General features: G+C 39.4%; 1 protein-coding gene across 6 annotated transcripts in view; it reads right to left on the minus strand.

Moving 5' to 3' along the window:
* Positions 1 to 716: 716 nt before the first annotated feature.
* wasf1 (WASP family member 1) overlaps positions 717 to 15,232 on the minus strand; it is a 76,296-nt gene continuing 61,780 nt past the window's right edge. For 4 of the 6 annotated variants that reach the window (XM_088625809.1, XM_088625811.1, XM_088625810.1 and 1 more), the window contains 5 exons: positions 12,644 to 12,721; positions 8,792 to 8,964; positions 7,180 to 7,356; positions 3,734 to 4,317; positions 717 to 1,864 (listed from right to left, as the gene is read on the minus strand). In XM_088625809.1, coding sequence (XP_088481935.1) covers positions 1,707 to 1,864; positions 3,734 to 4,317; positions 7,180 to 7,356; positions 8,792 to 8,964; positions 12,644 to 12,721 — 1,170 coding nt within the window. In that variant the 3' untranslated portion in view covers positions 717 to 1,706. The remainder of the gene's footprint in view (positions 1,865 to 3,733; positions 4,318 to 7,179; positions 7,357 to 8,791; positions 8,965 to 12,643; positions 12,722 to 15,232) is intronic. The other 2 variants (XM_088625812.1, XM_088625813.1) reach the window with 2 other exon arrangements.

A 15,232-nucleotide genomic window follows, 5' to 3' on the forward strand; every position in this document is an offset into this window, starting at 1 on the left:
TAATACAGCAGCCCTGTTATTTTCAATCAGCTCCCCAGTCATTCCAAGAGACCTATTACAGCAATTTACAGCCGGTTTGTGTTGTGCTGTTCCTTGCTTTCTGAGCACATCTATGGAATTGATCAGGTTTGAGCTCTTATTTCATTTGCCATAGCTGCTTTAGATTGGACTAGGAAGTTCCAAGAAAAATTACTTTAATATACAGCACAAAAAGCCCTTACACTTGATTTATGATGCCTAATTAGAAATATCCAGAGAGCTGTAAGAGTTCACCATTGCTGTGTCTATAAAGACAAAGCAAGCCTGTGTTGGATGAAGAATGGGTACACACATGACTTAAATCATTATTTCATGCATTCTTCCCAAAGGTGCATTCCACCATCGTGAGAAAATAACGCTCCAACTGAAAAGTTCAATGGCCATCCCGAGACAAATTCACCATATGTCCTTGTTCTGCAGTGGCACAGGTGCTTCCAAAGTGGAACTTCAAAATGTATTGCATTTTGAACCCATCCATTCATTTTAGCCAAATGTGACTGCTAAACTAAGTTTCACATTTGAAAAAAATGTGAATGATTAATAATGATGAGCTGGCAAGTGCTATTGGTAACTGATTCTGGCGCAGCTCTCTTATTCGCCAAAGTGTATTTGGAAATAAAATCCTCCGGCCTTGTTCAACACTTATATGACCACCTTAAACAACTTAACATTGATCATCTATTTTAACATAATATTAGCTTTTATTAATTCAAGCAAAAACTGTTACAATAAACAGTACCATAAGTTACACAGTATACAGTATTTAAATCAGGTCTTTTCACATAGAAACAGCTAGTCCTTAAGAGTGCAGGCAAAGTAGTACACCACAGTACATTCATGAACAAAAAATGCATATTAGAAAAAAATCCAAACAATAATAAGGCATAGTATATGGAAAAAAAATAACATTTATTTTGAACACAGGCAGTGGAAAGTAAAAAGATCCTTCTTCAGTTTTGTTTCTGAACAGTTTCCACTTCTTACTGCAAGGAAAGGCATGAGACCCACCACAAAGTGTATAAGGCTCATACTGCTCAGCAGATGTGGTGTAGCACTGTAATAAAAAGCTGCCTCCAGTCTTGTAGTTTTAAAACAACTTCAAGTCAGTACTCACAACGTGTGCAAACAATGGAACAACCAATTAATGCATTGTGTGTTAGCTGCTCATGCGAAATACTCAGCAACTATAATCACTTGATTTGGCTTGAACCAGAAGTGATTAGTCTTTAGAAACTGGTAGTATTAAAAAAAGATTAAAAATTACAGTTAAAATGAAAAAATACAGTAGTTCCTCAGTTCTGTTTCCAACCAGAAGGTGGCAACTTTGTCTAAGAACTGAAGTTAGGAGATAAAAGGATATACCGCCTCCTATATAATACTCAATGGCAAGTTCCAAAAGAGTGGCTGGGTTCTTGTTTCATTGTTCTCCTCAAGTCAATGGGGAAAATTAAAACGCAATTTGGTAGTTTAACTGTACACCAGAAGACTACTATATTTAAAATAAAATTAAAGATGTAGTGTAGAAACTGAGTACAAAACAGTTGCAAAAACACTTGGAAAATGACCATGAAATCTGGTTTTATCCCTTGAACAAGTACCACAAATGAGGACAGCACTTATCGATAAAGAATAAAAAAAAGTAAGCATCCTTCCCGACGCGGGCTGTGTCACTCCAGCCAGTCCACCTCATCGAACTCGGAGTCATCCTCGGAGTCGCTGTACTCCACCGCGATGCGCCGCGACAAGATGGTGGCCACGTCGTTCCCCACGCGCTCGTGCTTCGCCTCCTGCTCTCGCTGCTCCTCCACCTTGCGGAGCTGGATCCCTGCAACACCCCACAAGGAGAGCCACTGAAGTGCCCCATCGCAGAGGAATTGAGCTACACCCGTTCCAGCTCTGCTACCTTCCAAAATGTGGGTGCTCATGTGAAGGTGAAATCACATGAGCAAAGCATCTCTGCCCTGCCCATTACACTCATTAATGGTAAGAAATGTCCAACACTTCTTACCACTAATGAAGGCTTCATATTTTCATTAAGGGAAACGTGCAACTTCGCACTGTTCTCCTACTAAGTTAATTACAGATGCTTCGATCTCCAGTGAAGCAAATTCTCTATGAATTATGGGGCAAGAAATGCATTTTGATTTTCTTGGCAGAAAGTACTCTACATGCTTTTTGCCAGTTCATTATTTAGCTCGAAGCTTTGCAGTGACAGACTGTTCAATCTTTTGATACCAAAATTCAAATTAAGAGCAGATACTGGGGTTTGTGCGTTTTCTTTTTTTTGGAGGGCTAGGTTTTCCAAAAACAATATTTGGAACTGTATACATTTGTGACATGCTGAGCTCTGGTTAGGTTTGCGTTTTTCCCCACAGCGGCCATCCTGCGTTTAAATGTTTGCAGATAAAAAGGCAGTTCCTTATGATTTCATTGTGATGGCTCATTAAACAAATCAAGTGAATCATTGTCACACAGTTAATTTTCTTGACTTGGAGTATTGAACAGGACAAAATAGTTACTTAGGTCTTTGTATGCATAAGCCTAAAGAAATCTTCCAAACACAAAACTGTAAAACTACAATCACCACTTGCTTTAGCCATGATATGATCAAAAATATAGGAGTGCTTGGGCACACACAGTAACCCCAGATCTAGTACCTATGCTTTGCAATCCTGCACTGATGGAAATACTGCACTGTGTTGTATGTTATTGGAGATGTACCAAATACAATCCCCATTATCAGAAAGCAACTTATTGCAGCTAAAGCCAGGGCCTGTTCATGACTGCTCTCCCCTGAGCAGGATGTCACTCCATTGCAGGGTGAGAAGAAAAGAGACAATCTTAGAACTGCCAATTAAACCTAGTCAGCAGCTGTTTTCAAGTACCTAATACAGCTATTCAAAAATAGCTTTGTTTTAAGTCCTTTTGGTAAACAAAACATTTTCATCTGAAACATGGCATTCAAATCCTAAATGCAGCTTGGCTGGGGCGGCGTCTGATCTCCTGGCAGTCTGAATACCACATCGTTAAAGTTTTTGTAATGCCCGGTAACAACCAAGAGTTTCATCCCAGTCTGGGTTTACGCAGAGCTTTGAAATGATAATAAAATGATCATATTAGTCATTAATGGGACAGTAAGTGAAGTGAAGTGAAGTGAAGGGAAGGCAGGTCACCAAACCCTTTGTGGTACTGGCAGATCAGATCATTCTTCTACACAGTTCTGTTTTATTATCATGCTGTTTTTCATGTCATCAATGAAATCTGTTGTATTTTACCGAGACACTTTATATAAGGTATGTTAGACAAGGGCCAATATGTGGGTATTATTACGCCATTTAAAAACAAACTTTAGCTAGAATTAAATTAAACCCAGAAGAGGATAACTGATATACCATCACTCACAAGTTCAAAGCTTAACCTAACTTAAATTTCAATTTAACATATTTAAGAGACTAAGTTAAAGGAAACAATCTGGGGACACCTGTATTCAGTACAACCCTACAACCTGAGTCAGTTAAGAGTTATCATCACTTTTGCTCATCCCTCAAGAACCTGCGCCATGGGAAAGTGCCGCCGTTTACATTTCTTTGCTCTATAGTTTACTGTTGTATAAACTTAGTTACTCCGATAACTGCTTTTAATTAAAAAAAAAACAAGCATTCCCAGCCCATCACTGATGCTAGAATTTCCTCACCTTTGCGTATTGCTTCCAGAAGGACACTCCTGGCGTCGCTGATGACTGGCAGGTTGGAGGGGTGCCGCTTGGTGTCGGGACCATGTCCCATGTGCGCCAGGGGGGTAGGGGTAGCACCTGACAGGAAGGAAGGCACAGGGGGTGGGCCAGGAGGAGGGGGTGTAGGGCAGGGGGAGGAGGTCCTGAGTCCAGGGAGAGGCAGGGGAGGAGGAGGGGGAGGTGGGGGCAGGATCAGGCTCTCTGTCTGAGAAGCAGGGGGGGGCCTTTCGGGGACATGTGGAGCACGGGCAGGGGAGGCAGGCTGGGCCAGAGGAGGGGCAACTGGTGGAGGGGCCGGGTGCAGGACACCAGGGGCAATTTGGAGGGGTGCCGGAGGAGGGGGGATAGCAGGGGGCTGTATCGGAGGAGGGGGCGGCACAGGGGGAGGTGGGGTGGCTCGCAGTCCTGACCCGGGCATTGTGGAGGGTAAGGGAGGTGGGGGAGGGGGCAAGGGTGGTGGCGGTGGGGGAGGAGCAGTGGGGTTGAGGAACACTGGCGTCCTGGCTGGGGACTGAGGACGGCTGTCTGTCAACCCTGAGCTGGAGCTGAAGCAGATACGACAGAGCATTATTAGCAAATTCACTGGGATAAACAAGGCATGTCCTGGGTTAATCAGAACTAAAATGAATAAGTGTACCATTTTCTCTGGGGGGGAAGATCCAGGGGACTGAATTCTGACACAAATCACCATGGTATAAAATTGCTTAACAGTTTAATTAAAGTATCATAACATGTAATTGTCTTGGAAACTCCATTTGGAAAAAGCCCACCCAACCACAGCTCTCTTCTAAGGGTTTCAGCTGGGAGGCCATGGTTGAAAGAGTCACTCCTTTCAGGAAAAGGCATTTGTTTAAACAGAACTCAGTTCACACCAGCCATATCTGTAGCCCAAAGTCCACATTACCCAGTGAATCTGTCAAATGAACAGCACATTTATAACAAAATGAAAACACAGCTGGATATGTTTGCACACAAATCAAGCCTCCAGGTTGAATCCATTTAAGATATTTAAATAAACCAAGGAAGAAAAATCTGTAAAAGGTCTGGAAAAATATCGGTTGAACAGAAATAAATCAACATTTAGATTTTATATTGTACTTAAATATTCAGATCTATGATAGATTACACCAACAACCCCAGTTAGTATAAAACAAAAAAGCCATAAGTTACACTAAATACAATGTGGATCAAACAAAGCTGACTTTGCAGTACTAACTATAGGTGTTATTCTTCCTCATGCTTAAGTTAAGGGTGAATCATCATCATCAGCACTCACAACTTCAGTCCCAAGCCTTGATTAGCCAGTTGTGAGCAGGACTCACCAAGTGGCACCACAGAATGGGTTGACCATGTCTCACCAGCAAGTCTAATAGTCACCCCTGTGACTGCGAACCTTACACTGCTGTTTTCTAGAGCTGCATCTCTCTGTGAACGACACCCTCTCTCCTGTGGGCACTGTGGATCCTGCAGTGTGCGTGTAAAACACTGTCCTTTCTCTTACCATACCAAGGGTTGTTAATGGTGACCCAAATTTGATTAGAGGGATATAACAGATAATGAAAAAGGAAAACTTAAAATCTCAATAAAATCAATGCCCTGGGAGGGGAACCTCGAGTTCACATTTTTCTCTGGTTGACTGAATGTCTCTGGTTTAGACTGAATTTAAAATTACTACACAGAACAATGACTAGAGACTATTTAAGACAACTACTGACTAGTAAAAGGGATAAATTCTTATAGTTACGGTAAACATAAAAGATGGATGAAAAACAGTCAAAATATGTATTGTGTAAGTGTGTAACATGCTCTCTGAGCAACAGGCAGCAGGTTTATAACAGTGCCAAATGTGACAAGCAACTAACAGGTCCGATAGATCTTTTAGCTGATGAAGACTTAGTGTTTGCAAGTATAACAACTAGGTCTTGAAACATTCCAGGAATTAGTGTACATACTCAAGAATTGATGGAGGAATGCTGAGCTAAGAAGGTCAAATGCCCCTTAAAGCAGTTGGTGTTTGTCTTCCTCCTAAACCTACATTAAGAATTCTGTACAGTCTCAAATACTTGTGTAAAAACTTTTAAAAAATCTAGTTCCTATTTTAAATAGGAAATTATACTTTTTAATTCTATTCATAACTGACAGATTCTGTACATGGTGTTTTAGTAGGAAGAGATTTGTATGCTTCTCAATGGTTTATTTGTAGGCTCATCTAGTGCTAAAAACATTCAGAAATAGTTCATATTCTTTTTAAAGGGTTCCAGTTATATTTTCTGGAGCACTGTGATCAAAAAAGGTTTTCTTTTGCCTCAATAAAAAGTTCCTTACAGTGGAATACAACAACAAAGAATTTTCAAAAACGGTTATCATTTTTGTGACAAGTGAAATCAGACCAGAAACTGGAGCATTTCATTTATTTTCGGATTCCTCCTACTGGTGTTAGGTAACCATTGTTGCTCACTTGTGTTTTAATATCACTTTGCATTTTGTTTTTGCTGCAGAACCATTTCCCCTTTCATAAAGCTCATAAAATGTTAATATGAAACTTGCTCTCCTTGTCAAATACTTTGTGGTTATAGATAGGAAAACCGTGTGGCCAAATGACATTTGAAACCTTTCTTCTGTCCTTACATATGAAATACAAATTGAGTCCAACAGGTGCTACTAGTATGTGGTTTCAAGAATCCATGTATGTTGGACATGAGCAATGATGCACAAGACTCATCTATGAGGGGTAAAACAATTACACAATACTTTGAAATTAACTTAGAAACCTGGGTTGCAGACAACTAAAATCAATGTTAAAAAAAGAACTGACCTGGTTTGTAGAGGGTAAATAATACTGTAGAGACATTATTTCTAAGGAAAAATTTGTTGATATGCTACACATCTAAAATCCATCCGTACATTTTCTAAACTGCTTTATCCAGTATGCAGGGTCACAGGGGAAGCCAGAGCCTATTGCATCAAGCAATGGGTGCAAGGGCAGGACACACCCTGGACAGGGCGCCAGTCCATTGCTGGGCACGCACAGGCACACATTCATATCAGGGCCAATTTTTACAGAAGCAAATGACCCTACCAGCATGTCTTATGGTTGCAGGAGGAAACACGAACACGGGGAGAAGATATAAACTCAGTGCAGACTCCACACTGATAGGACCCTTGGTCATTAACCCAGGGGCCCGGTGATTCAAAGCAGCACTGTTCTCAAACTGCGCCGCTGTGCCATACTCGCATTTAAAAATTTGTTCAGATAAAGCCATTTTTTGTTCTTGAGCACGGCCCAGATTTTCAGGAGAAATACCAGCGCTCAGAAAGACAACTTCACAAGCTTCAAGTGCGTCCCGCCCCGTGTCAGTGAAGGATGTCGAGCCCGAGAGCAGAAACGCACGCAGAGAGCTCATTACCTGATGACGGAGGGTGCCTTCAGGTCTCCAACGGCGTGCAGCGGGGGAGGCGGGGGAGGCTCGTGCGGCCGGACGTACATCCTGTCGCTGGTTCTGTTCAGCAGCTCGTTCATTTGACTGTATGGCAGGGCTGCCAGCGAAAAGGGACCGTCTATATGATCCAGATAAACAGGCTGCCTACAAAACCGAAAAACAGCAGTGAGCTTTTCATTTTGGTTCACCTTATTGTAAAAAAAAAAATACTTCAACTGTAACTAAGATTTAAACACTTGCAAATTTAAATGGGAACGTCCACTGTTTTGTGATCAGGTGTTAATGGATAAAGAGAAATGTGATGGAGTCACAGAGAATGGACATATACGACACAGGTGAATACAATACAATCAAACCTAACTCACCTGATTTGGGATTCCCACGCAAGGGTCATGAAGAAAATGTGTAGAAAGCAGGAGATGCATGAAGGACAGAAAAGGGACAGCATCAGCACATGCTCCATTAACTAAACTTCGTTGAAACATTTCAATCTTCACTATTCGTGGACAGACAAAACTGCCTTAAAGCACACGCTTGTAAGAAGTGCACAAACATTGTGCATCTGTTACCGGCCAGCACCCTGTGCCGTCTGTTAGCGTCCTGAGCTTTCTCTCTCCACTACATTTGGTTCTATGTTTGCATCAAGAACTACTACATCACTACAATGTCTAGTGGGGCATGGATTTGTTGTTCTTACATTAGTTGAGTGGCTATATGAACAGATCCTTTAAATCAACTCATTTTGGCAATTACTGGAATAAGACTTGAGCTCTATTTTGTTAACCCAAGGAACAATACAACTCAGTCCATAAACTTTTACTGATTTGCAGTGAATGGCAAGATGGCTAAGCTTAGTTGCATGATCTTTACATCTGTAAGAATTTCCTTACAGTTGTGATTAGCTTGGTTACATGTTGATTTTTGTGTAAATCCATGTATTCCAAATATTTTTATTTTATTATGTTAAGAAAGCCGTTAATAAATTTAAAATTTAATGTTGGGTATATTAATTGAATCACTCAATGATTTGTTGAGTGGTTTCTCATTGTATGTCATTTTATTTTGTTGATAGGAGCAATTTCTGTACAAAGTTTTAAGGAATTAACCTAAACTTATTTTGTGAATATAACTGTACTCCAGCATTATCCAGTATGGTTCTGTAAGTTTTATAGCCTGATAACAGTTCAAAACCAGCTACGTTTTTTCCCCATGGTGGCCTACAAGTGGTAACCTCATGGCAACATTAAGTTTGGCAACCCTTGGATGAGAGAATACACCTATTTCCTGGGCAGGCATAATAAGGACAGAGCACAGTACAACTCCTACAGAGAAGTGTGATTCATTTACACCCACCTCCTAGAGCTCTAAGCTCTCAATGGGGGATTTAACTAGCTAATGAACACAGTAGATGAACACTTAAAACGAAAAAATGGACTATGCTTATTTTTAAACTGCAGTAGATTTTTGTGATTGTATTTGGCCCGAATGCAGTGACAGAACTCACTCCTGAGCTCTACTGCCAACACTGCTTTGCTTTTACTTGGACCTTCTTGGGTAAAAATAAAAGTCAGAAGCAAACCTTGCATCGCAGTATGTCGCCGAGCCGTTGGCGATGTCCTTGTGTTTGTGCGCGTTGTCCGGTTCATCCTCGGCCAGCTCTGGGCCCAGGGCGAGCTTCTGCCACTCTTTACGTCGGTCATGGGGAGCCCTGGGCACTTTCTCGGGCTCCTGAGGACGATCGATATTCTTCAGCTGCAACAGAGACAAGCAAGCAGGGCAGCATTAGGGGTGTCATCTCACCAATTCATAGCTTCCGACTTGTTCTTTATGGGTTAAAAAGCATGAAAAGAACCCCTGACGCCATTACTCATTTTGTATGCGATGGGATGCAGCTGCAATAAAATGTTGCGATAAAGGGAAGGATAAAAGTAAATCAACCACTGCGGTCATGGAAGCATTAGTAATGATTACTCCCCAGGCCTCCAATTCACTCCTGGGATCTTACCTTTACCACCTATCTCCTGGGAAAGTCTGCACATTCCTCTGACACATTTCTAACTGAACCTCAAAGGCCAGTTGAGGAAATGGAGACATTTAAAAGGTGCTTAAGGTTAACTGAATGGGTGCGAGGATGCCTGGCCATGCTGGAACAAGGACACTAGCAGGCTGATAAAGAGACTACAGAGGTCATAAGTGACCTGGCTCCTCTATGCTCAACATCACATCTCCATTCTATCCTGAAAAAACGACAGTAGAGTGGCAGTGCTCACACTGCTTGACTGCATTTTCACTGGGCAAACAGCTCTTCACGCTGGTGTCCAAGATGCTGTTTTTAGTTGTCTTTTATGTTGATATTAATTATTCTTTAGTTTTATGGAGCTTTTCATCCCCACACAGGTAGGGACCCACTTCATCCACAACTGAAGTTCAGCACCCACACTGCACATCAATTAAAGGGAACTTTAGGAAGACTACAATGTACACAGAGTGGAATTTAGCCGGGACACTGAAGTTAATATCCTTGCTCTTTAACAAAGTTGCCGGGGGACATTTTATGAGCAAGCAGTCTGATCTTTAGTTTAACTGAAGTTGTTGATTTAACAAACGTAAAACTGTTTTATGGGAAAAACTTGAAATGGTAAAAGGTGACTTAAACTATAAAAATAACAAACCAACATGCCCACATAAACACTCGACATGCCAAGAAAGCTTCATGTTTTTATTTCTCAAGGTTTGGGAAACAGTGAAAAAGAAAAATGCCTGGAAGATATTTGTTCATATCTGGTGCAGGATAAAGTGTCTACAATTCTAAAAGAAAGCATGGAAAAACATTTAACAGGATTAAGGATGACACCTCCTTACTTGATGGTGACATAGACTTGCAAAAAAGACCAAATGTCAAAAATGTACTTTCAGTTTTCCTTATCCTTAGAGCCCTGACCCACCTGGGATCTGAACCCACAACAAATGACAAACAATCACTTCTTTCTAGGGCCTTTTCACTCTAATATATGGCATACAGACCTCTGATTATATACCATATGTTAAATTCTAGGCAGGATTCCCCATTTAAGTTTAACAACAAAATACAAAAATAATATTTATAAAATGACACTGACAGCCTAACAGATGTAGCTGATATGAAGAATATATGAAAATTTGTTTTAAAGCTATAATGAGAACAAGAGAATGAAGATTTGGGAATCAAACAGAAATTTTAAATATTCTTGATTCATTTCCTGCTTTACTTTTATAACCACCTTCCTAGCACCTGACATAACTACAGTTTAAAAATACTCACAGATTTCTACAACGAATCAAACATTTGAAAATGTTTAATACTGTATTTATTATAGTAGAGGGCTATGGATGTTCATGTCTAAATAGCATTGGATGTAAATATTAAAGCAGAGAAAGAGTGCTTTTTATTTCCTTTAAAAAAGCTCAAATCTTCACCCTGAGAAAAGGCCTTATGTTAGAAGCAAACTCTGGTTACATGGCTTATATTTCAGCACATGTAGTAATGTGTAACAGAGTTAAACAAGAAAGGCATATTTTTTTCACATTAAAATGAAATTTGTTAAATATCAGCTCCTAATGGATAAACTGCAAATTAGATTCAAGAGTTTCAACAGCCAGTTGTTCTCTGTATTTCAGAATGTCAGCCTGCTGCATGGGGAAATGCAGATGTTCCAATTCTCACAGGAGCTGGAATTATTTTTGCACTCGCTTTCAGCAGACATTTTAGAAACACAATGAGGACACCTTTTGTCTCTAAAAGCACACCTGAGAAAATAATGTACTTATCATGAAACTTCCCACTTTTAAGAAGTGCAGCTGAAGAAAATAACCTGTATATAATTTTAAAGCAAGGAGCATCTGTATAGATGGACATCAGTGAGCCAAATTTCTGTAACTGACAATTAACTGGGTCAATGCAGCTCTGTTTTAAAAGTAAATGAAGTTATTAGTACTGTACATATGAGCTTTCAAAGGAAATCAGCTAAAGAGTAGATAAGAGTTGTGTGTTTCTACAGGAAAACAAAACCAAGAGCTAGAACACTTCATTTCAAACACAGAATGCCAGGCTTGTCAATATGTTTGACTGACAGCATCACCTCAGGTTCTGTTAATTGGGCCTCCTCTGAATTTGTAATTGCAATGTTAAAAGGGAATCATTCAACATGGGGAAAATGGCATCAATTATACATTCTGCTTAGTTTCATAATGAGATCAGACAAAAGAGCAGTCACTCAGTGGTTGGGCAGCCAGGGGAGATGTACTCATCCTGCTTCAAAGGCTTATATAGCAGAAGCCCAGATGTGTCTAACGTTACAAACTTTCCAGCACTGGTTTATACATCTTGTATTTCTTTTCATAGTTAATTATACTGCATCAGATTATGGAATTATTTCTATATTGAACATTGAGAGCACATTAGATTCAATTTGATGGTTAAGATCTACACAGGCCATGCTGCTAGAAACATTTTTTTTTCAATTTTAAAATTTAAACAAACTATTGTAGCATAGCCTTATCGTGCATGACCATCTAATTAAAATATTCTCTCTACACTGTGACTGATGAAGCTTAAATCTGAATGAAAGTCTTCTGATTTCATAACTTTTTGTATTGTCTATTAACCCAATAAATCCAGTCAGTAAATCCTGGCAAGACAGCATGGCGTGCTGCACATCATGCTGTTCCAATTAAGAAAGTTTTGTCATTAAGGATTCCCTAAACATGCTTTAAAAAGATTCTTAGAACGTATGTGTATGTGAGTAGCCCCTGTTGCTTGACAATGGCTGTTTATTGTGATTCTTGGTTTCATGCATAACAGTAAACAGTGCACGTGTTGGAATTCTGCACACAGCAACCGAGTAACAGCTGAACTACACCTTGTCATCTGTCTTTAAATGCACAGCAAATCAGGAAAAAATAAGCTTAAGATAACGAATACTCAGAGAGCTACTTTGCATCAATAATTCTGGGTTTTCACTTTTTCACAGAGCTAAGGACAGCTTTTTAACATGTGACTGGAATTGAACTTATTGTAATGGATTGAATCATGAAGTTACAAAATATAACTAGACTGATAAGGCTATTGCTTGTTCTAAACCTTGGATCTGAAATCAATCCAAAAACTGACTAAAGCAACTGTTCTGAACAAAGCTATGATTGGCAGCAGCTAACCAATACCGAAAATCATCTCAAGCAATGCTGAATGTGTGAAGAATTCCAATATATATAGCAAAATATACAGTTGTTTTGCAAAAACCACTGCTTTTTCCCCCAAAAGGTCTTAGATCATCAGGAGTTAGTTTAAAAAAATCTGTGAAAGTAAAGTTAGTGTAAACCAACCAGAAGCAAACAAACTGTAGGGCTGCAAGCTCAAAGCTAGGTCAGGGTCTTCAGCTCGTGTCTTACCTACCTCCTGCAGGTTGTGGGTGGGCTCTGTGGTGACACAGTTAAAGCCCTGGGATGTAACGTGAAATGGCATTTCCAGCTGCTTGGAGTCAAACACATTAGAGAGGTTGTCAAGGGGAGCACAGCCAATGAATACATGGTGAACAGGCTACACTAAAGCCATACAGCAGAAACCTAATATCTCGTTATATGTTGCAAATACAAAGGACATAAAACTGATAAATGACCTGTGGATATTTAACTACCCTTCAATTTTAAAACTTTGTGTGTGGAGAGGACATAAAGCAGCTGTGTAAAACACTTCTATACTTTCAAGTGACAGATTTATCCCATTAAATTTGCTTATGGATATCACGTAGTTATAACACAAGTTGCATGTGATAAGTAAAATGAAAGCACTTAAATGCATTTTTCATAATCTTTTTTTTAACTTGTGATCTGCACTCCTCTGATTTATTCATCAGTCTATTTCAGTCATCTTCCTACAGTATGATATCTGTGTGGTAGCCTTCCTTTAAATTTCAACAGAGTATTACACTGCTAGTTACCATGGTTACAGAAAAATTAACTCGCCACTGTTAGTGGTAGAACTCAAGCCTTAACTGAGGCGGTAGTCAAGTGTAAATTCAATCTACAGTAAGTAACAGTGTGGTATTGAGAGCTACAGACAATAGTGGCATCATTTTGATTTTGCTGCTCATTTTCAAAGCCCGTGGTTAAAATGACAAACCTTTTTTTATTCATGGAAAACATTTTTGTTGTATTTGCCTCATCAGTTAGAATGTACATGAAAATCTTATATAGCTGTGGAACTACTCAGTAATGCAGATTACTTACTTTTTTTCTGGCTGACCATACGAGCACACTGGCAACATCAAGCTCATGATGAGTACATTCTAGATAAAAAGCATGGTCATTTGGACAATACCACTACGTTGTGTGCTGTTCTCAATGTCAAGTTCAAGACTACTTCTAACAATCTACATGTATCCTAAAATGCACAATTGTTTACAACATTTTGAGAGAATAACAAAATGTTTAACTTTTGAAAAGCATCAGTTTTGCTTCAGCTGCTGAGATTGTCAATTTGAGGGCGATTGTTTTAGAATTGTAACAAATACGTCCCACATCATTTTATCAGATTTATTCATACCCAGTCTACTGAAGTCTTATCATAGCAACTAACACTAATTCCTTCAATAAACAGCCACCTCTTCTAACAGTAACTGGATTAGAGATGCACAACAAACATTTTTTCCCTTAAACAGCTCATATTGTGCTTGACACTCCCATTGGGGCAAAAACAAAGAAGCTCTGATGCAAATGTCATATAGAACAAATCCAGGAGCAACTAACTGACCCAATTATTTCCTAAACAAGCAAATCACATCATTAGAAAACCCCAGACCATCTGTTACACTTCGTACATTTATTATTAAAATACTTGCTACCCTTCAATTACCAGAAAGCTTTCTAAACAGCAGTTGGTGATATGAAAAAAAAACAAATTGTTAGGAATCTGAAACAAAGAAAAACACTGCAAAACTTATTACTTGAACATACACAGAATGAAAGGCATCTCTTTTCCGACAGATGTAAAAAATGGCTAAAATAAGAGAAAACTCTCTAGATTTTTCCCCAATACAAAGAATTCCATGGCTTTGTATTCCAATACAAAGTCATATACTGTGCATGCCCAGTCATATTTGTGAAAATGAATGTTATTTTCATCCAGAGGTATTTGGGGCTGGATAAACCCTGGAAAGCCACAGTGCAATTTCAAGGCATCAGTACACACACCAGTCTGTCACTGCTTATTCTGAAAGCAGCCATGTAAATTCAGCACAATGTCAACTAACTTTCAGACCAAGACGCTCTGAATCCTGAAATATGTCATAGAAATCACAGCAAAGGCAAACTATGATTCACGCCTCTGTCGATGTTAAGAATACCACTAGCTGAAATCCGGAACTAATTATCACAATGTTTTTTTTAGATGCACTGGCTTCTTCAGTACGTGCATAAACAAAAGCATGGTAGAAAGGTAGTTTCTGAATGTTTGCCCCTTTTCTGGTGTGAACAGTACCGTACTGTTATTCATTTTTGCTTTTGTATTTATCCCCACCACTTCCGAAATCACTCTGTGCACAGTACCTGGAGGAAACATGGTATCACTGCAAAACATATTGCTGACCTGTAGTCTGTCCTTGGTCTTGAACAGCTCCTTCTCCAAAGTTATGAATATTGTTTTGTGTTGATTAGTATACACAAAAGTATCAAAGAATGCTAAAGTCGTGAGAGTTGTCTACAATTATTAAATACATAATAAACCATTTTATTGGATTAACCTTGAATAAAAATTGCTTTATTATACTGGAATTGTTATGCAAAGTTGAATTTATTTTCAGCTGTTGATTTTTCATTCTAATACTTAAAACACCCAATGGAATTTCCCTGTATGTGTTACCATTAATTGCCCTGAGGAACTGAAATGCTGCTGTAGGCATGAAAACTGAAGAGACCATAGTATTGCTCGCACCAGTGATGTTAACAGCAGATGCATAATCAGAGCAGCACGAACCCCAGATGTGTA

Source organism: Lepisosteus platostomus, chromosome 3, assembly GCF_059453375.1.
Source record: "Lepisosteus platostomus isolate fLepPlt1 chromosome 3, fLepPlt1.hap1, whole genome shotgun sequence".
In the NCBI taxonomy this organism is placed as follows: Eukaryota; Metazoa; Chordata; class Actinopteri; order Semionotiformes; family Lepisosteidae; genus Lepisosteus; species Lepisosteus platostomus.